Genomic DNA, 21,782 nt, shown 5'->3' with positions numbered 1-21,782 from the left:
GAACCAGCTGGACCAGAGGGCGAGAGGAGGTGCATGAAGATGGAGAACCAACCAACCATGAGTCTAGCTTCAAATCAACGAATGCTTTAGATTTTTACAATGAAATATAATATCTGGGACAATTCGGAATACATATATTTCGATATAATTCAAACTTTAAGAATGGTTCCTTTCCCACCATGGTGGGCTGCACTGTACTGTAGTATTGCTGTGAAATGTTTATTGAACTATATAGCCTTGTGTGTGTGTGTGTGTGTGTGTGTGTGTGTGTGTGTGTGTGTGTGTGTGTGTGTGTGTGTGTGTGTGTGTGTGTGTGTGTGTGTGTGTGTGTGTGTGTGTGTGTGTGTGGGTGGGTGTGTGTGTGTGTGTGTGTGTGTGTGTGTGTGTGTGTGTGTGTGTGTGTGTGTGAGTCACACACACACACACACACACACACACACACACACACACACACACACACACACTAGGAGAGTGAATTTATGACATCACTGATGATGTCATCAGTGGGACAGACAGAGCCGAGCTCCCTGATAGATATAGATAGATAGATAGTCACTACTGTAAATTTGATTAACTTAGTATACTTATAAGTACACTTTTCCGAGTTTCTTGTCAAAACCTATGCAAAGCTAGCCAAAATAACCACAACGAGCCTAGTTTTTGGCGTTCAGCCTTCAAATAAATACATAGGCTACCTGCTCTTCCCATACACCACCATCGACATACGGTAAGTACAACACACGCAGTGCTACTTCTGCGTGCGTACAGACAGTTGTTGTCTGCGACTCTGCGTAAGCCCAGCTTCCTACTACGCATGTACCCAGAAATGCTGCGCAGATACGGTTGGTGGATAGCTCAATGCTCTCTCACAACATTCCCCAACCACCAACGTGGGTTGTGGATGTGGCAAGGGACCGCCAGTCCAACTGACGACGTGTCTCTCCTTTGCACACACAAAGTGTAGTGGTACGGTGGTGGTGGTGGGAAGTCGTGGTTTTCATATTGCTCGGTAAGACATATAGTTAGTTCTGTCTACTGTCATGTTTGAAACGAAATGTCTCTAAGCTAACTGTTAGCCCACAATAGCTAGCCTTAATGCTAGCTAACGTTAGCGTTAGCTCTAGCCGGGATGTAAACGTCACCTTTAGGCTAGACTACCTTTAGGTGACAGTCATTTGATCCCAAAATAGGGCGGTTTAGTGAATGATTTCTGAGTAGTTTCTGAGTCTGCCCTGGTATCTGTCACCCTTTTCACTGCCCATGAGTTCGCATCCCTGTCTAGCTAAGTGAATTCTGTCACTTTTACACAGTTTTAGTAGTAGCCACATTCAATTACATTATGCACACTCTGACTGAGTCAAGTTTATCAACACACTTGATTGAGTTTTTGGAAGTCCAAGTCAAGTCTCAGGTCATTGAGCGGGAGTCCAAGGCAAGTCTCAAGTCTTTTGAGGGCCAAGTCCAAGTCAAGTCTCAAGTCTTTTATCACACAAGTCAAGCCTCAAGTATCTTATGGATGAGGGTTCTGCTTATGGATCTGCTGCATGCCATCCGGTCCGTCTGCTTAGAATAGTGCATACAGTAACTAAAACGAAGGAATTTACAGCATGTGTATCAGCAATGATTAGTTGACATTATTAAGACATTCCCTTAATGTTAATGCACACATAAAGATTGTTCACGAGTCCCAAATCACGAGACTTGACTTGAGTCCTAGTCGCAAGTCCAAGTCTCCATCTCTGCTGATAACATCATAGCGCTCATTAACTTTCCAACTAATGTGCCCTGTTTTTGTTAAGCACTGATGTAGATGCTAGTCAAGCATAGAGACAGTCCGCATGTCTGGGAACGTCCACAAAATGTTAAACGGCTGGCGCGCGAGTGGGGTAAAACCGACGATATATCTCATGGGCTGACTCACCAAAAGACGGTGCTGCGGCTCTAAACTACATGTTTGGGGGTTCTAGAGCAGAACACAAGACGTCTGGTCAGATGTGCGTTTACTGCGGTGGTTAAATCCCCGATCGTGTCTGCCTGGGCTGGGCTATCAGCTAAATTCTAACTTTGCTGAATGGATAGAACGGGGGAATTTACCCCACCCTGACCCCGCCCCCAGCAAGGCTGAGCCAGCTAACCCAGCGTCTATTGTGGGCGTTCCTAGAGCCTGTATGGGCGTTCCCAGACATGCGGACTGTCTCTATTATTATTTATCCCCCCCCCCCCCCCAGATTTACCCCCAGTTTCTTCCCAATTGTACTTGGCCAATTTCCCCCTGCTGCCCCAGTCGCTGCTCCACACTCTGCCGATCTGGGGAGACCCGTAGACTAGCACAATGCTTCCTCTGACACATGCGCAGTTGCCAGCCGCTTCTTTTCACCTGACAATGGGGAGCTTCACCGGCAGGACGTAGCACAGTGGGAGGATCACGCTATTCCCACCAGTTACCTTCCGCGCCGAACATGCGCCCCGACCGACCAGAGCAGGCGCTAGTGCAGCGACCAGGACACATGCCCTTAATCCGGCTTCCCACCCACAGTAGACACAACCAATCGTGCCTGTATGGACGCCCGACCAAGCCGGCAGTAGCACGGGGGCGTGAACCTGCGACCCTCGTGTTGGTAGGCAGGGAATCTTACCGCTACACTACCCGGATGTATTCTAGCTATTATATCAACAAGCTGTTGATCATTTCAGGTGAAGCAGAAAGTTGTTGATCAGTTTGAATAACTTACAACTGCATTGGTGTGTTTAGCTGTCCTTAGGTCTCAGTGCCATGTTTGCAAGGCTGGCCTTGTGTTCCCGCCTGCCACCCAGGACCTGGAAATCAAATGTCTGCCCACTCCTCATCAGACCATTTTCACAGATCAAGTGTAAGCAAGCAGCCACCTACTATACCATAGCTGAAGGGGGCACCCTACCCTCACTGTCTGCCTGCCTGAACTGTGTACTGGTACTGGACGACGAATAATAATAATTGTTGATGATCTGTAGTCAAATCTGTAATTTTTTATTTTCTGCAGTCTCTCTTCCCCGTCCCCATGGGAAGTCCTTTGCCCACCGCAGTGAGTTGAAGCAGGCCAAACGCATTGTGGTGAAGCTGGGGAGTGCTGTGGTGACACGGGGAGATGAGTGTGGTCTAGCTCTGGGACGACTGGCCTCGATAGTCGAACAGGTGACGTCTCATTGGTGTTATGCATACAGATAAGCAAGGAACTCTGATGATTGCTGTGCAAACATGAAGATGATATAACGTGGGATGATAAAGGGTGATTTGAGCGCTGCTTCTTCAGTCCAGTTACCTGCAGTAAAGAGTTTGAGGAGCGATCCTGGCCATGCGAGAAGGACTTGAATGTTGTGTGTCTTATCTTCTCATCAGGTGGCTATGCTGCAGAGCCAAGGCAGGGAGATGATGATGTGTTTTTATCTTCTCATCAGGTGGCTATGCTGCAGAGCCAAGGCAGGGAGATGATGATGTGTTTTTATCTTCTCATCAGGTGGCTATGCTGCAGAGCCAAGGCAGGGAGATGATGATGTGTTTTTATCTTCTCATCAGGTGGCTATGCTGCAGAGCCAAGGCAGGGAGATGATGATGTGTTTTTATCTTCTCATCAGGTGGCTATGCTGCAGAGCCAAGGCAGGGAGATGATGATGTGTTTTTATCTTCTCATCAGGTGGCTATGCTGCAGAGCCAAGGCAGGGAGATGATGATGTGTTTTTATCTTCTCATCAGGTGGCTATGCTGCAGAGCCAAGGCAGGGAGATGATGATGTGTTTTTATCTTCTCATCAGGTGGCTATGCTGCAGAGCCAAGGCAGGGAGATGATGATGTGTTTTTATCTTCTCGTCAGGTGGCTATGCTGCAGAGCCAAGGCAGGGAGATGATGATGTGTTTTTATCTTCTCGTCAGGTGGCTATGCTGCAGAGCCAAGGCAGGGAGATGATGATGTGTTTTTATCTTCTCGTCAGGTGGCTATGCTGCAGAGCCAAGGCAGGGAGATGATGATTGTCACGAGTGGTGCTGTAGCATTTGGGAAGCAGAGACTGAGACATGAGATCCTGCTGTCTCAGAGCGTCAGACAAGCCCTGCATTCTGGACAGAACCAGCTCAAGGAAATGGTGAATGAAGGCCCTGCTTATCAGCACAGTGGCTCTCAAACTTATTTCAGAAACACCCCCTTTGAACAATGGACATTTTAATATAATGCTTCAGAAGAACAACAGTAAAGAGAAAAAGGAGCTTCTTGGATATTAGGAGCAAGATTTAATCACGAAGTAAAGTACATGTGTACTGAAACAGTGAAACAAACAATGTACATCTTGAAGTATATAAACAGGGGCACAAAATGCAATGCGTTAAAACCTCACTGGTCTTCATCAGGCTGTATAGCCTATAGCTGTATATAGCTTATAGCTGTATATAGCTTATAGCTGTACTGTATATAGCCTATAGCTGTATATATAGCCCGACGAAGACCAGTGAGGTTGAAACGAGTTGCGTCTTGTCTACTTTACTTCGTGTAAATCTTCCTCCTAATAGCCAAGAAGCTTCTTTTTCTCTTTATTGTTTTGCTTTTGGCCTGCTGAGCTTTCTTCTGCCACGTTTTAGATTTTTCCTTCAGAAGAATAACACAAATATTAATTGAATTATGATTTGTTTCCGGATGAATTCTCTCTGGGTTCTAGGCGGTTCCAGTCTTGGAGGCACGGGCTTGTGCAGCTGCTGGACAGAGTGGTCTGATGGCGCTGTATGAAGCTATGTTCACCCAGTACAGCACCTGCACTGCACAAGTAAGTACTGTTCACCCAGTACAGCACCTGCACTGCACAAGTAAGTACTCAACAGTGAACAATCCATCTGTGTTATGGAGTTGTGCAGTTTCGCAGAATATCAAACCGAGATTAACCCATTGATACCTGATGCAGCATTTGTGTGTGTATCCCTTTAAGACCGCAGTTCGCGGTCTTAAAGGGATACACACACAAATGAGGAATATACACGCAAATGATGCATCAGGTATCAATGGGTTAAGCCTGTGTTGTTTGGCCTCTCTCCAGAATAGCGTGGTATATAGGCAAAGTGTTCAATCCTCATTTGGATGTTCCTCCTTGTCCAATACTGTAGATCCTGGTGACCAACCTCGATTTTGTGGATGAGCCGAAGCGTCGCAACCTGAACAGCACGCTCCATGAACTGCTGCGGATGAACATCGTCCCTATCATCAACACCAATGACGCCGTCGTGCCACCCCCTGTTCCCAACAGTGATCTGCAGGGCGTAAATGTGGGTACTGCTGCGTGAAGGGCATGGTGGGAGTGCCAAGTGTTGTCTTATATAGCATGTCAAGAGAAAGTAATGGATCCGCACACCACTGGAGCTCCCGTGTAGTATTTTTTATTTTATTTTTGATCATGCGTGACGTTTCGAGCCGGTCGGCTCTTCTTCAGACACTTTTTTTTATATCCACCTTATTTTTGAATGCCCCACTGTAAAAAAATAATTGTGGGAACAAGGTCCGGTTTAACGTGACTCATTGTTGCAGCTTGCTGCAGGCTTCTTCTGCAGCCTTTGTACTTGGCTGCAGACCCCAATTATAAACCGGAAGCTGGAGTCCGTTATAAAAGTTATAAATATAGTCACGCTATAAACAACTAACCAACGCTGCGGGTCCGTATGGAAAGAGTGTTACTCGAAATGGTTAAAAGTTAAATCAATTTGGTCATTCAGTGGCGTTTTACTGCCATGTAAAGTAACTATTACGCTAGCCGTTAGCATTAGCCACAGTAGCCGACTACCCACAATGCATTACGTTATCCCAGCACCCGAACGACACGGCTGTAGAGCAGAATGGCTCTGCTGTAAAATCCTCATAGACGTTTTTTTTGTCAAGTTAAAACAGTGTAAAAATTACACCGGAAGCGGAAGAAGCACCCATCAGGCATCATGGCAGCTAGAAATAAGGTGGATAGCATGTCACTCATTTCTCCACCCTCACTAACATTTCACTTCTTGGACACGTGCTTTTATGCTGTCTTAAATATTGTCTAGCATTTCAAAGTATGTTGTTCTTGTTTTCATGGATAACTGGCTGATTCCTGTCTTTTCACTGTGCACAAACCTGCCAGTTAGTTCCTTTTGGAAGGATCTTTTAGCACACTGTATTGGTGTTGTGTTTAAATGGGATGCTTGCAGTTCATCAGCTGTTATTGTACACTGTCAGGTACAGTCATTATCCTCTGTGAGGTACAGTCATTATCCTCTGAGGTACAGTCATTATCCTCTGTGAGGTACAGTCATTATCCTCTGAGGTACAGTCATTATCCTCTGTGAGGTACAGTCATTATCCTCTGTGAGGTACAGTCATTATCCTCTGTGAGCGACAGTTATTATCCTCTGTGAGGTACAGGCATTATCCTCTGTGAGGTACAGTCATTATCCTCTGTGAGGTACAGTCATTATCCTCTGTGAGGTACAGTCATTATCCTCTGTGAGGTACAGTCATTATCCTCTGAGGTACAGTCATTATCCTCTGAGGTACAGTCATTATCCTCTGTGAGGTACAGTCATTATCCTCTGTGAGGTACAGTCATTATCCTCTGTGGGGTACAGTCATTATCCTCTGTGAGGTACAGTCATTATCCTCTCTGAGGTACAGTCATTATCCTCTGAGGTACAGTCATTATCCTCTATGAGGTACCGTCATTATCCTCTGTGAGGTACAGTCATTATCCTCTGAGGTACAGTCATTATCCTCTGTGAGGTACAGTCATTATCCTCTGTGAGGTACAGTCATCCTCTGTGAGGTACAGTCATTATCCTCTGTGAGGTACAGTCATTATCCTCTGTGAGGTACAGTCATTATCCTCTATGAGGTACAGTCATTATCCTCTGTGAGGTACAGTCATTATCCTCTGTGAGGTACAGTCATTATCCTCTGTGAGGTACAGTCATTATCCTCTGTGAGGTACAGTCATTATCCTCTGAGGTACAGTCATTATCCTCTGTGAGGTACAGTCATTATCCTCTGAGGTACAGTCATTATCCTCTGTGAGGTACAGTCATTGTCCTCTGAGGTACAGTCATTATCCTCTGTGGGGTACAGTCATTATCCTCTGTGAGGTACAGTCATTATCCTCTGAGGTACAGTCATTATCCTCTGTGAGGTACAGTCATTATCCTCTGTGAGGTACAGTCATCCTCTGTGAGGTACAGTCATTATCCTCTCGGCTCAATGAAAGTACGCTTGTGTTTCAGGTCATAAGCATCAAGGATAATGACAGCCTGGCTGCACGGCTGTCTGTTGAAATGAAAGCAGACCTCCTAATTGCCCTGTCTGATGTTGAAGGTACAGAAATACACTCTTTATTTGATTTGTTTACAGGTATTTTTCATTCACATTTAGAACTAGTAAGCAATCATATTAATTCAATGTATTTGTGTTTTATTGAATGCTTCAAAGAGACTGCTTTTTTTCAGCTCTGATATACAGTCACTCAGTATTTCTTTTATTCACAAACATATTGTCAGTGTGTTGTGTTTTTTTATGGGAACTATTTTATATACTTCTTGCCTTCTTGGTCAGTGTTCACTTGAACAAAAGATGTCACCATTAACATATTAACGACCACTACCCTGTTTAATGAAGGCTCAATAGAGAAATAAAACTCATCTCTATGCCACAGGCTTGTACGACAGTCCCCCAGGAACAGATGATGCCAAGCTCATTGATATATTCTACCCTGGAGACCAGCAGTCTATCAAATATGGCACCAAGTCCAGAGTGGGCATCGGTGGCATGGAAGCCAAGGTCAGCATGACAGGAAGTAACTCTATTCTCGTCCTGTATGTGTGTGTGAACAGGGCAGGAAGTTGGTCAAATGGTTATAAAGGTGCAGTTCACTCAATCAGTGTTTTGTAAATCAGGTGAAAGCGGCCCTGTGGGCACTGCAGGGTGGCACGTCTGTGGTCATCGCCAACGGCACCCATCCCAAGGTCACCGGCCACGTCATCACCGACATCGTAGAGGGGAAGAAAGTTGGCACCTTCTTCTCTGAAGTGAAACCTGCAGGTGGCGTACTGAAGTTCACGCAGAGTGAAAATGTGACTCGTTTTGGAATTGAGGGCGGTTGAGACGCACTCATTTGATTGGTTCAGGGGTTTTTCAAAGTCGGGACACTTCAGGCTCGGACACTCCCCTAGGCCCTCGGGCAAAGCTTGGACGACACCCCCAAACCCCCCCCCCCCCCCCCCCCCGGTTTACTTTCTTAGGTTCGCTCGATTCCTAGATGCCTATGGGGTCGTGATTATGTTATTTGATCCCATAGACACTCATTAATTGAGCCAAAGCCTGATGTTGCTGTTGGACTTCAGACTACATCAAATTAAATACATAAAAATGTCTGTCTGAAGGCATTTATTTGTTTCTAACACTTGGAGTCACACATATTTAGGTTATATGTGATCTCCTTTTGATAACTAATGTAATAACTAATGGAATATTTTTTCCACTTCCATTCACTGAGCCTCCCCTGAAATTGTTTGGAGACCCCCCTAATTACATTAGGTCATTTAGCAGACGCTGTTATCCAAAACGACTTGCATAGCACATTTGGTCAACAGTAGTGAAATCAACTGTGCAACACAGTCTGTCAGTTAAGACTTTTTAAAGGAATAGAGTAGCATTTGTAGAAAGTAGTTTTAAGAAGGAATAAGGAACTTTTTATTGACACCACCAGGTCCCACTGTGGAGCAGCAGGCGGAGATGGCCCGGCAAGGAGGCAGAGTTCTGGCCTCCCTGCATCCTGACGAGGTGAGTTCCTCACTCCCTGATATCAGGAGGATTTTCTAATTTTATTGGGTTTAAAGCAGCTACGAGCAAGATTTTCGATTGTTATTAAACTGTCTGAATGTAATATTGATGCATCACATCTTACTTATAATAGTAGCTGAGATCAAAGCCGTGTGAATCGGAGATTGCTCTCTTGATGATTATAGAGTCTGTGTCTGTCTTCCGGCGGGCCGGATAGACCAGGAAGTGAAACTAAACGGTTTACGGCAGCTGCCTGCCTTCGACCGTTTCGCTCTGCCTAGCAACAGACCATAAACAAGGAGAACACCATGCTCGCTACACCCAGGGGCTTGCTACTCTCGCGAACATCTCTCGTTACACAGTTTGTTTGGAAGTAATTTTGTTATTTTGTGGTTATGGCCGAAGTGGCTGCCGCAAACCGTTTCATTTCACTTCCTGATCTGCCCCGGCCGCAGACAGACTAATCATCAAGACTACACTGGCCGATTCACTCGGGGTTCAAGCGAGACTACTCTGCGTTGGTCTCGTGTACTATTAGAGGTAAGATGTGAGGCATCGATATTAAATTTAGACTGTTTAATAACAATCGAAAATCTTGCTCGTAGCTGCTTTAATTAGTAAGTTTTTGGGCTTGATTGCAATAGAATGATAGGTAACGCATCAGAAGCAGCAGAGACCGACTATTATGAAATATGCTGATACAAAGCCGTCCACCCATGCATATTGCGCGTTGACATTATTGCAATTCATTTGACATGAATCACCTTTAAGGTAATCATTAGGTTAATTGCTCTTAATTCTGCTGTTCATGAATCATATTTGCACGTTTTTTTTCTCTCCAGAGAGCGGAGATCATCTGCCGTCTGGCTGACCTGCTTACAGAGAAGAAGGAGGAGATTCTCAACGCCAACAAGAGAGACATGGAGTTGGCGACCGCATCAGGTAGCTCACCTTAAAGTTCACACACAGCTGCACTCAAGCTGCTGAGTTGAGTGCCATTCCCTGCTAGTGGTTATATCACTTAACAACAGCTACTCCCAGGCCTTTGATGCCATTATTATCACATTTGTCTTGGTTGTGGAGGGTGAATTACAGCTACGGGAAACAGGCTTACTCAGGAGGCCTGGAGCATCACGTTTTCTCCATCAGCTGGTTGTTCTCTTAGCTCTGGTGTGCATCAGCCATGCTGTCAGTAAAAGGCTAGTCTCGCAGTACCCAGCTGTAAGAGATCTACGTCTGGTCCACAGCTCATTTTTCAAAATTGGTTAAGGACCGCCCCCGAGACCAAAACAAAATGCGTGACAGGCATATGAATTGGAAACAAAACAAATATGCGCACATCCAGGAGAAAAAGGTACAGGTGCTAAAAAGACAAAAGAGTAACTATAAAACAGAGGGAAGTCCGCACGCTGGAGGCTCCAATCAGTGGTTCTTTCTTTATTATTATTATTCATAGGTCGTCTCTCCCTGCCTTTGCTCAACCGCCTGAGTCTGTCCACATCCAAACTGAACAGCCTGGCCATTGGCCTGCGTCAGATCGCTGTCTCCTCCAGGGACAGTGTGGGCCAGGTGCTGAGGAGGACCAGGGTGGCCAACAACCTGGAGCTGGAGCAGATCACCGTCCCCATCGGTGTCCTGCTGGTCATCTTTGAGTCCCGCCCTGACTGTCTCCCACAGGTCAGTCAACGCCGACGGATGGGCCGCCTGTAGGCTTGATCGCCATTGGGTGCTGCTGGTGTGAGAGCCCTCTCGTTAGAGCGTATTAAAAGTTGGGTCCTGAGTTGACGATTTCATCGATAGATTCTTTTTTCATGCATTTGCCATTTCCAATCGTATTATGTAATATGTGATCTTTCCCCCCTCTTTGGGCTACAGGTGTCAGCTCTGGCTATTGCCAGTGGAAATGCTTTGCTACTGAAGGGCGGTAAAGAAGCTGCCAACACCAATAGAATTCTACATCAACTCACCCAGGAAGCACTGGAGGTACATGGGGTGAAGGATGCCATTCAGCTGGTAAGAATGAAAACACTGCATCACCTAATATTATGGTCAGTTGCATAAAAGTTTACCATGGCATGTCCACATCACATGTTTTTGGTGATATGCTTAACTTTGGCGCGTTGTGTAGGTGAGCACACGTGAAGAAGTTGAGGATCTGTGCAGACTGGACAAGATGATCGACCTGATCATCCCAAGGGGCTCGTCCGAGCTGGTCCGGAACATCCAAAGGGCAGCGAAGGGTATTCCTGTGTTGGGCCACAGCGAGGGCGTCTGTCATGTCTACTTAGACAACGAGGCCAGCATAGACAAAGCTCTTGTCATTGGTATGTGGTGTCCTGCCATTTATGTAGCTGTAGAGGTTTAGGGGTCATTTTGATTGTTAGTTTTGTTTTGGTTGTCCTATTTGATCACAATACAGATTTGTGGCATTTGTGTTTTTGTGGACGTTTTTTGGCTCAAATGTAATGTGGATTTTGTTGATTTCATGTTTCCCGAGAGTTATGGAAATTAATATACACCGTTCACAGCATGTAAATCTATTTTTAGTTTTTGGTGTTCACTAAGTGGGTGGTGTGATTTTATATTTTACTCCAGTCAAAGACTCCAAATGCGACTACCCAGCAGCCTGCAACGCCATGGAGACGCTCCTTATCCACAGAGATTTGCTGAGGACTCCTATATTTGACCAGATCATAGATATGCTGAGAACAGAACAGGTAAGAAACAGACACTCCATTATCGCTTTATCAAGTGTTGTGCACAAACTTAAAGTAGCTGCTTCAGTGGTTTTTACATTTTGGTGAAGATTTTAATTTCGACATTTTAACGATGTAGTAGTAGTTTATATGTCAAAAGTTCAATAAAGTAAAGCTATTTTGTACGAGTACTTCATTATAATTATCTTTCCAAAATCTTTGCACGGTGGCTTTTCACAGGTAAAGATCCATGCCGGCCCCAGGTTTGCATCATATCTGACCTTCAGTCCATCCGAGGTGAAGTCTCTGAGGACGGAGTATGGAGACCTGGAGTGCTGCATCGAGGTGGTGGACAGCATGCAGGATGCTGTGGACCACATCCATAAATACGGCAGCTCCCACACCGACGTCATTGTTACAGAAAACGGTTAGGAACTCCTTCACAACTACAAGCGACATTTTCACGTGGTGATTTTAAGAAATATTTTGACTGAGTTCGATATCTTGTTTTCCGCAGAAGAGACGGCCGAACAGTTCCTGCAGCAGCTGGACAGTGCCTGTGTGTTCTGGAACGCCAGCTCTCGCTTTGCCGACGGCTACCGCTTTGGCTTAGGTGCGTACAGAACAGGCATGCTGTTACTTCTTCGTGCAACGTGAAAATACTATGAGAATACATCTCATCAGGGTTCCCACGGTCATAGAAAACCTGGAAAATGTATGGAATTCCTAAATCTCATTTTCCACGCCTGGAAAAGTAATGGAATTAGTGAAATCCTTGAACGTTTTGGGAAAGCCATGGATTTTGTTGTATGTATTAATGAAATTAATTGTTACAGTACAGTAATCTTCCATGGTTAGACTTCCATGTAATGTAACATAACGGCAAATTTATTTTCTGTAGCTGTTGACATAAATCCAATATAAAGAGGTGTGTCCTATTTGTCCAGTCACCGCCTCACATCACATTAGATCGAAATTCTATTATGGATCCTTGAAAAGTTGTGGAAAAGTTTTGACATTTCATCCATGAAAATGTGTGGGAAGTGAACCGTGTGTGGGTCCTCCTGTTGTTGTTGTTGTTGTTGTTGTTGCTCGATTTAGCCTGAAGATGGGGCACTTGAGAGTAGTGCGGTAGAGCTCATTTTGGGGCATTTCTTTTGCAGGAGCTGAGGTTGGTATCAGCACGGCACGGATCCACGCCAGAGGCCCGGTGGGTCTGGAGGGGCTCCTGACCACTAAATGGGTGCTTCGAGGGGAAGGGCACACCGTGGCCGACTTCTCCGAGCAAGGCAGCATGAAATACCTCCATGAGAACATCCCTGTCCCCCACAGGATCATTAGCTAGGTCCTCAACCCACACACAGTCATCATAAGAGATGCCGTACCCACCCAGACTATACAAAGGTTTGTTTCTGTCATTAGTGTTTCAACTTTGAACTGCTGCTCCATCACCAGTACGAATCTACATGCTGGTCGCCGCAGGGAACTTGCATTGGGAGCAGCCATTACATTTGTAGGATTACTACTTTCCTAAGCCAGGGCACAAATCTGTGTAACAGAATCTGTCCAACATTTCAGATCCTCTGGATATTTTTCATGACTGTCTCTTGGACTGTAATGAGATGGTGTGTCATACGGTTGGTGAGAATAAATATATTGTGGCAAAAGTGAAAAAGGATCCTTATACCCTTACTGTGTATGGCATCAAGTATAGGTGACAGTCACCTACAGTACTTAGACACAAACACAAGTCTGACAGTTGGTAATAGCGTCTCTCCTCATGCAATTTTTATATTGACCGAAATCATTGGCTCAGTTGTGATTTTCTAAGTTATTTTTCTACTTACAAAGTCCCCCTTAGTCTTTTGTAATCTAAGTGTGTGCAGATCCTCACTTCAGGTTTATTTTGTCCCACCTTTTTGCACAAATAATCTGAATAAATATGCTTGTACAGTTCTTTACTCATGGTGTTATAAATTATTTGTTAGATCAAAGAAACAGCATCTTATGTCCTTGGTTTACAAATGTATGTAGTATTTATTTAGTATATGCTAATCTTGGTTATTAAAGACAGGCTAACTGATTTCTTATTTGTATTTAACAACATTTAATTGCTCAAAACATCAAACATAAACTCCTTCAGGCTGTGTGATCTACTCTTAAACAGTGCTACATTGACAGGATAACAAGATACTTTGTCATGCCACAGATGAAATTAGTGCTTTGGTTATGATTCCAAAAATGTTAAAACAGTGAACATTTACGCAGGCTCCTCAGTTATAAATTGCACTTGTTTGCTTCTCTTCCACCCTTTGCTTCTTGTAAGTTGCATACTGTTAGTAACGTATCTTATAAACTTATTCTACCTTACAATTGTGAACCAGTTTACTAAACTCTATGTTCGGAGGTATTGTTTGTTGAACATGTGTTTGACTAATGCAAGTCAAGCCATCTTGACTACTTTCTGAACACTTATCACAGCTTCTCTTAACCAGGAATCCAAGCCATTATGCAGCCAGTCTCCAGCTGTCTAATCTTTTATTCCCAGTGTTGGGCAAGTTACTTTCAAAATGTAATATACTACATATTACTAGTTACTTTCATTTGAAAGTACTAAGTTACTTTCCAATATTAATTTCTGTGTAGAGTAACTTGTTACTTATTACACTACTTTTGCATTACTTTTACCAAAACAACAGCAGCAGCAGAATGACATCGCTGCCCCGGGACCATCCCGAAAAATAATTTCAACCGCCTTGAAGTCAGTGTAAACAATCCAAGATTCTAAATGTTATTCTTTTCCTTTGTTATTGTCATCTATAGTGGTTATTTGCATAAAAACACAGTTTAATTAGGAAATTATTGTATCTTTTTTAAATATGTGCTTTGATTTAATCAAATGTAACTCAATTTGTCACTTGAGTTACTTGACAAAGTAACTGGTATAATATTACTGAAATCCTATAAGTAATAAGTTATATTACTGAGTTACTGCTAAAAGTAATATATTACATGTAATATGTTACTTTTGTAATGAGTTACCCCCCAACACTGTTTATTCCCTGATGATACCGACCCTGTGTTAAGGCAAACTGTGTAAACCTCTTCAGGCTGCGAGAGTGACCTAGCTGTCCTGTCCAAAACCCGGAGAGCGGATTTATTGGGACTGCTTCACCTCTGTGATACGGCGCACAGAGCCGATGGTGGAGCTCATGCTTCCCCATTCGCTGTGCTTGGTGTACTCTCCGGGGCGCAGGAAGTACTGGCGCCCTCTGTAGTTGGGGTGCTCGTGGAGGATCCAGTAGCCCTCCATGACGTTACAGGACGAGACGTCGCGCAGGTGGAAGCGGTCCTGCAGGTTGGGGCAGTCGTCACTCAGCTCCATCATCTTGCCCCCAAAGTCGGACCTCTCAAAGATCTTCAGCCTGTAGTTGCCATTGTACTGATCACAGAGGGGGGGAAAGAGGTGTTTGTATCACAGCACTGAAACACTCAGAATGTCTAAACTTAGATTTTTTTTTTATCTCACTTTACATTAGATTAGGACAGTGGTTACCAAACTTGGGGTCGCCTGGAATTCAAATAGGGTCGCCTGAAATTTCTATATATTATTATTTTTAAACCACACACAATTTAATATTACCAAAGATGATTAGGGTCACTTGCGATTTTGTTTTGTTTTGAGTTTTAAAGTGATAATCTCTAAGATTTCAGTTTTGTTCTCTTGGGTGACACCTATGGCGGTGGGTGGTAATTGCAGGTGAGATCCAAACAGCGTAATGTCACATAATGTCACTATATACTCATACTGGACTAAGGCTTCATCCAAATGGACATAGCCTCAATCAACATTGTGAGTGACTCTTGTTTTTCTCAATGAAAATCTTTTAGATTATAACTTGAAATCATGATTCTGAGAATAAAGTCAGAATTCAGAGATTAAAGACAGAATTCAAAGTTACTGTCAGAATTTTGAGAAAAAAAGTCTGAATTCTCAGATCAAAGTCAGAATTCTGCGGGGAAAAAGAAGAATATGTGATATTATCGATGGTCTACCGGAATTTGAAACGTCTTGGGTCCCTACATTTTTGTGATGTCAAAATAGGGTCACAAGCCAAAAAAGTTTGGGAACCCCTGGATTAGGAGGTGCCAAGGACACTACTACTCACAGCAGGGATCATGCGGCACGAGCGGATGCAGTCGTTGAAGCCGGACCAGCGGTGATGGTCGGGGTACTTCCCCTTGGTCAACATGTACTGGTAGCCAGAGTAGTTGGGCTTCTCATAGGCCATCCAGCAGCCACTGTCTACGCGGATGGAGTTGCAGCGGGAGAAGTGGGAGTGCATGTCGGAACAGTCACTGTTGCACTCATAGTGACGTCCCTCAAAGTTCCTGCCCTCGTAGAAGATGATCTGTACGGACAGGTACCAGTTAGAACAGCATGTTTTTTTTCTCCCCCCCCCCCCCCCCATTTTTCTCCCCCATTAGTGCTAATTTAAATGTATTTATCCTGGTTGCTGCTCCACCCTCTGCCGATCTGGGGAGAGCCGAAACTGGCTCCATGCTTCCTCCGAAACAGTTAGCCAGCCGCTTCTTTTCACCTGACAGAGGAAGCTTCACCGGTAGGACATAGCACGTGGGAGGATCACGCTATTCCAACGAGTTCCCCTCCCTCCGAACAGGCGCCCCGAACGACCAGAGGAGGCACCACATCAGCAACCAGGATATTGCATGTTTTGGTGTGGGGTTCCTATATGAAGGAAACCCCCAGGGGGGCACGGGGAGAACATGCAAACTCCACACAGAAAGACGACCCCACCCGGGCGGCGGGCACTCGAGGACATGCGGGACGGGCACGCACTCCTTCAGCGCTCACAGCGTCCCAGGTGGGAATCGAAGAACCCAGGACCTTCTAGCTGTGAGGCGACAGCGCTTACCACTGCGCCACCGTGCCCCCTTCTAGTTAGAACAGCATGTTGCAGTCTAAATCCCCATCATTCCCTCTGAGAATCACCATCCACTGTGCCTCTGGGACGTTGCAAAAAAACGGGAGATCATAATGGACAACCGTTTAGGGATACATCTGGCTTGGAAAGGCTGTCTGTTGTTTGATCGGGACAATTGTGACGGGTTCTGCTTACCTTTCCCATCATGACAGCGGAGGTCGACAGGACAGGCCTGTCCTCGTCCCCGCAGCCTTTTATCTGTGTGAGAACGGCACGGAGCATTGTTGGTCGGAACAAGGTGAGTTATGGTGTCAGCACAAACCTGTTGTACTGCCCCCATGACTCGGGGCACATGTGTCATGTTGTTGTCATGCAAATGTAGGTGGACCCTTTTTTCTAGGCTTTGACAATAAGAGTTGCAGACTCTGTGTTTAGGGTGGGAAAACAAGCCCGTCCAACCGCTGCGCTGCTAAGAACAAGGTCAAAGGTTAGAACAGGGCGGTGGTGGTGGATGATGCTGCAGTGCTGCTGAGAGACTTTGGTGGGTGGGTGGGTGCTGTGTGACCGTGCATGTTTGTTTGAGTAATGTGAGCGTGTGTGTGTGTTTCTGTTGCTTTCTGTACTGCACGGCCGTGTGTGTGTGTGTGTGTGTACGTTGTTTGGCAGCAGCTGACAGTGCAGTGCTAAGTCTCGCACAGTTATGCTAGCTTCCCTTAGCACACTGTTGCTGGCTGACGCACGAAGATGTGTCTCTCTGTCTGATCATTTGTCTCTGGTCACATGGAGAAGACACACTGTCACATACTCACATTTGGGGCTTGGCTTTCTAGCTGATGCACAACAAAGGTGTGTGTGTGTGTGTGTGTGTGTGTGTGTGTGTGTGTGTGTGTGTGTGTGTGTGTGTGTGTGTGTGTGTGTGTGTGTGTGTGTGTGTGTCTTTGTTTCTTATGATGATCATTAGTCTCATTGGGAAGACATACTGTTAGTGTTGCTGGCCTCCCTCTCTGCAGACAGCAGACATGCTGCCTTTCTGGCTGACGCACAAAGGTGTGTGTGTGTGTGTGTGTGTGTGTGTGTGTGTGTGTGTGTGTGTGTGTCTCCTTGTCTTGTGATAATTTGTCTTTTCCTCACATCTCAATGTGAGCAAAGACAACACGGCGCAAATAAAACACGAAGGGTAAATGACTTGTGCAAGGGCACCTCAATAGTAGTTGTGGAAAGGGATGGCCGGGAGATGGGCTCTTAGCCTGGGTAGTGGAGGCCTGGAGGTCGGGGTGGCTGTGCAGGGTGTGTATGGCCGGGAGATGGGCTCTTAGCCTGGGTAGTGGAGGCCTGGAGGTCGGGGTGGCTGTGCAGGGTGTGTATGGCTGGGAGATGGGCTCTTAGCCTGGGTAGTGGAGGCCTGGAGCTCGGGTCATTCACAATCACTCAATACATTTTATCCACCCATAAGTTTCTCAGCTGCTGGGACTTTGAACTGGTACAGCTCTGATCAGAAACCCACTTCTGACATTTAGGACACTGGCCAGATCCAGCCTCCCAAAGGGTCCAATCCAGCCCAAAGGATGACTTTGCAAAGTGTGAAAATTACACTGAGAAGTCCTTCAATCCAATGTGATGCACTTGTGAAGGCAAAGAGGTAGCAGGTTTCAGGAGCAAGTTCAATATTAAGTAGCCTATTCATGTTATCTGTATTAATCACTAAATGATCAGCTATTTTCATTACCTTTGCTTGAGAGAATTGTTGCCATCTATTGTAATCAGGGGTGTAGTGGTAAATACAGAGGTGGGTAAACTCCAAGGTGAGTAGTTTACCCACCTTGTTTGCCCTCATTGATTGATACAGTTAATCTGAAAATAGGTGAGTAAACTATCTGTCTCATTTCAAAGGGGTGGGTAAATTGCGTTTACTTGCATTTACCCTCCACTACACCCCTGATTGTAATGCACAGTTAGACAGTAGGTTTGATAATGTGCTTGATGGTAGCTGAGATAACCCTACAAGAGAACATGTTCTTAAATGTACCTGCAAGTATTTACACTAAAAGAAATGGGAAAATGTGGAGGCTTTGTCATTTATAGGTTATTATTGATTATTGATTTTCTTTGTCTGGCACACTTGACACCAAATTGGGTTGCATGTGGCCCATGGACTAAAATGATCTACAATTACTAGATTAATTACAATTTGCAGTAGTTGGGTGGTAATTTAACTATACATTAAAATCTCAGTAGCTTTTTCAGTAGTTTACTTTAGGTCACATCGTTTAGGTAGTTAATTGCAAAGTACATATTCATAGTGTTCTCATATTTTTTTTGCCATGCAATATGGAACAATACCACAGCTCATTAGCCATGGTTGTCATTATGACAATCACCTGCTATCCTCCTTATATAAAAGGGAGTACGTGGGTTTGTGATTTTGGTCACGTTTTTGGTTTCACTCAAGCAATTGTGATGTCACTGATGATGTCATAGACATTGTGACATCATCACTGATGATGTCATAGACATTGTGACATCATCAGTGATGACGATGGTGTCCCATGCCACGCAGCAGCCGAGCTGCGGGCGAGGCCAAGCTGCATAGAGCTGCAGGGCGAGCCTAGGAATCGAGTGCCTAGTTTTTGATTAAAATCACCTATGATCAAATACTATGAATTTCCCTAGAAATTTAGCATTCTCCTGATTCCACCTCAACACTTGCTCCTTATCCTCTCCTTAAAACATCCTCGGGCTGCCTGAGGATTGGACTGCTCCAGTCCCGAAATCAAACACACTTTACTCAGTGTCAGTTCGTTCCTCAGTGTAACAATTATGCAAGATTCCAAACTCAGATTGTGAGATCCTGTGATATAGTTGAACTACTTTTTAAAGTAGTTTTAGCTTGACAATCTAACTTTTTTGAGAGTAGAGACTACATTTCATTGTGATACAGCTAAATGACCTACAGTCAGTGATTATCATAATATAAGGAAAAGCAAACCCTGCTCGTAAGAAACATACTTCAGCTTGAGTTTATATGATTTATATTACTGCTATTATATGTTGTAGCAAGCAGATACCTTTAATACTGTAGATAGAGACACCCCACACTTAGTCTCTTAGAACAGACGAGTTGGCTTCCGCAATTTTCAAATGCTCTCGCCATACCGTCTGTACGTTAGACCCCCAGAACATGCACAAGGAAGTAGTGAAAAAAACCTTCAGACCGGAAAGAAGTTCGACGGAATCTGACCAATCACGACACGCGTGTCCACGAAAAATATGTTCCCCCCGGAAACTTAAACCGATGCAGGTTGCTAATGCTAGCAGTGCTTTAGAATTACCATGGAAGCTACGCCGACGAAACCGGTGAAAGAAGACCCTGATAGACGTAAACGATGTATCCGCGGCTTGGAGGAACCTCGTGCAAGACGTGCACTTATTCCAGAGTTAAACGAAAGTGATGAGGTAAGTTGCTAACGTTACTGAGCTTATCGTTCGTCTTACTAATCAGCGTTAGCTAACGATAGCTACAGCAGTATACAGCTAGTTAGCTAATGTTAAATTCTGATTGGACGAATGAGCGGAAGTCCCGCCTTTCAACTTCCTCTTCCGTTTGGTGCATGATTCTCGACCACGAAGTACTAGTCTCTTAAAACAGACTGTCTTATCTACATCCGGCGGATGCAGCTATATACAGTCTGTACTTCGTGGGGGAGAATCATGCACCAAACGGAAGAGGAAGTTGAAAGGCGGGACTTCCGCTCATTCGTCCAATCAGAATTTAACATTAGCTAACTAGCTGTATACTGCTGTAGCTATCGTTAGCTAACGCTGATTAGTAAGACGAACGATAAGCTCAGTAACGTTAGCAACTTACCTCATCACTTTCGTTTAACTCTGGAATAAGTGCACGTCTTGCACGAGGTTCCTCCAAGCCGCGGATACATCGTTTACGTCTATCAGGGTCTTCTTTCACCGGTTTCGTCGGCGTAGCTTCCATGGTAATTCTAAAGCACTGCTAGCATTAGCAACCTGCATCGGTTTAAGTTTCCGGGGGGAACATATTTTTCGTGGACACGCGTGTCGTGATTGGTCAGATTCCGTCGAACTTCCTTCCGGTCTGAAGGTTTTTTTCACTACTTCCTTGTGCATGTTCTGGGGGTCTAACGTACAGACGGTATGGCGAGAGCATTTGAAAATTGCGGAAGCCAACTCGTCTGTTCTAAGAGACTAACGAAGTACAGACTGTATATAGCTGCATCCGCCGGATGTAGATAAGACAGTCTGTTTTAAGAGACTACCCCACACTCCATAATAAGTCCCCTAAATGGGCGTGGTCATCAGCTTGTTGATTGGCTGTCTGTCAATGGTATGAAACTTCATTGGCTGATCAGTCTCCTAAGTGGGCGTGGCAGTGGCTTTTAACCTAACCTTAACCAATCATCACCCCTTATGCCTAAACCTAACCCAATCAGAGGCAGAGTAGGGCGGGTCCTTACTGGCATGTGTCACTGCTGGCTCCTCCCCTCCTTCCGACACCGGCTAGCTGTAGCCAAGCCATGGATGTATTGTAGCTGTCATCTGAGACGAGAAAGATGGCAGGAGGAAACAACTCGTACACAATAGTAGAATATTTCGGTGGGGACGACGGTTACCGCTGTGGTTATTGTAAAAATGAAAAGGGCAACTTCTCTCATGGTAAGTCTTCAATGAAATAGCGAACTATTCGTTACCACTCCACTGAACTGTTGCGTTAGCATTATTAGCGTTATGTCCTGTGATGGAGCTCCGTCTATTTGCTGGAATGGTAACGTTACTGTTTGGAAAGAGGGCTAATGTTGGTATATAGTGCTGTGCAAGCCTAACGTCAATTAACCCACACCTAAATGTTGTTGCTATGTTGCTATTTACAATATTGTTACATTGACAGCCTACGTAACGCACTTGAATAACTTGTGTTGTTTAACGAATAGCTAAGCTAGGGAACATAAGCTAACTTTGCCCAAATAGCAAATGTAAAGGTTCGCTCAATTTGAGCTCTTTACCTCTCAACCCTCACGCCTTCCTGGAGAACCAACCAAGAGAGCCTTGGAATAAGAACCAATATTACCTTCCCTTCAATTAACGTTAATGACCCCACTTCACTTTCCACAACACTTTTTTAGGCGAGGCTAACATTAACACTGTATTATAACAATATACACTCTGGATTTAGCCTTATAGCCTTGTACACTTCAATTTACATCCTACCCTATATTGAGTGAGCAGCAGCGAGCTAGCGAAGCTGGGCTAAACGCCCTTAGCTCGCAAGCAAAACTGCAGCTGTCCCTCTCACTTGTAGTCTG

General features: G+C 44.8%; 2 protein-coding genes and 1 pseudogene across 5 annotated transcripts in view; 2 read left to right on the top strand and 1 right to left on the bottom strand.

Annotated features, from left to right (window-relative positions):
- The first annotated feature begins 882 nt into the window (after window positions 1-882).
- Window positions 883-13,448, top strand: LOC310796302 (delta-1-pyrroline-5-carboxylate synthase). 3 transcript variants are annotated; one of them, XM_083658464.1, is made up of 18 exons: window positions 883-1,009; window positions 2,753-2,870; window positions 3,021-3,172; window positions 3,967-4,116; window positions 4,684-4,788; window positions 5,123-5,281; window positions 7,253-7,343; window positions 7,681-7,805; window positions 7,922-8,066; window positions 8,734-8,807; window positions 9,650-9,749; window positions 10,264-10,484; window positions 10,683-10,820; window positions 10,936-11,131; window positions 11,403-11,524; window positions 11,744-11,930; window positions 12,021-12,116; window positions 12,667-13,448. In XM_083658464.1, the coding sequence occupies exons 2-18, from the start codon at window positions 2,774-2,776 to the stop codon at window positions 12,846-12,848; spliced, it is 2,340 nt and encodes a 779-aa protein (XP_083514590.1). In that variant the 5' UTR covers window positions 883-1,009; window positions 2,753-2,773; the 3' UTR covers window positions 12,849-13,448. The 3 variants fall into 3 exon arrangements, with proteins under 3 accessions (XP_083514590.1, XP_083514591.1, XP_083514592.1); XM_083658465.1 differs by lacking the exon at window positions 2,753-2,870 and having other exon boundaries at window positions 907-1,009; XM_083658466.1 differs by lacking the exons at window positions 883-1,009; window positions 2,753-2,870; window positions 3,021-3,172; window positions 3,967-4,116; window positions 4,684-4,788 and adding an exon at window positions 4,806-4,828.
- A 1,212-nt stretch (window positions 13,449-14,660) lies between these two features.
- LOC310796170 (gamma-crystallin S-1 pseudogene) lies at window positions 14,661-16,731 on the bottom strand (annotated as a pseudogene). Its single transcript has 3 exons — window positions 16,645-16,731; window positions 15,673-15,915; window positions 14,661-14,945 (listed from the first exon to the last, which is right to left on the bottom strand). The product of its transcript is annotated as a gamma-crystallin S-1 pseudogene (transcript).
- A 4,299-nt stretch (window positions 16,732-21,030) lies between these two features.
- Window positions 21,031-21,782, top strand: part of ate1 (arginyltransferase 1) — a gene marked incomplete at its 3' end in the record, with an annotated part of 64,886 nt that continues 64,134 nt past the window's right edge. The window contains exon 1 of the mRNA XM_083658311.1: window positions 21,031-21,135. Within this exon, the coding sequence (XP_083514437.1) occupies window positions 21,033-21,135 (103 nt within the window). The 5' untranslated portion in view covers window positions 21,031-21,032. The remainder of the gene's footprint in view (window positions 21,136-21,782) is intronic.

The sequence above is a fragment of the Poromitra crassiceps genome, assembly GCF_964638095.1.
Source record: "Poromitra crassiceps genome assembly, chromosome: 22".
Lineage (NCBI taxonomy): Eukaryota > Metazoa > Chordata > Actinopteri > Beryciformes > Melamphaidae > Poromitra > Poromitra crassiceps.
The sequence above is the reverse complement of the archived record's forward strand: the minus strand, read 5'-3'. Positions and strand labels throughout refer to the sequence as shown.

Bases quoted from the DNA above. Each gene is read 5' to 3' on its own strand.
- LOC310796302 (XM_083658464.1), top strand. From the start codon at position 2,774: ATGTTTGCAAGGCTGGCCTTGTGTTCCCGCCTGCCACCCAGGACCTGG. The intron at 8,808-9,649 runs GTGAGTTCCTCA...TTTTCTCTCCAG, and splicing joins CCTCCCTGCATCCTGACGAG to AGAGCGGAGATCATCTGCCG. The intron at 10,821-10,935 runs GTAAGAATGAAA...CGCGTTGTGTAG, and splicing joins TGAAGGATGCCATTCAGCTG to GTGAGCACACGTGAAGAAGT.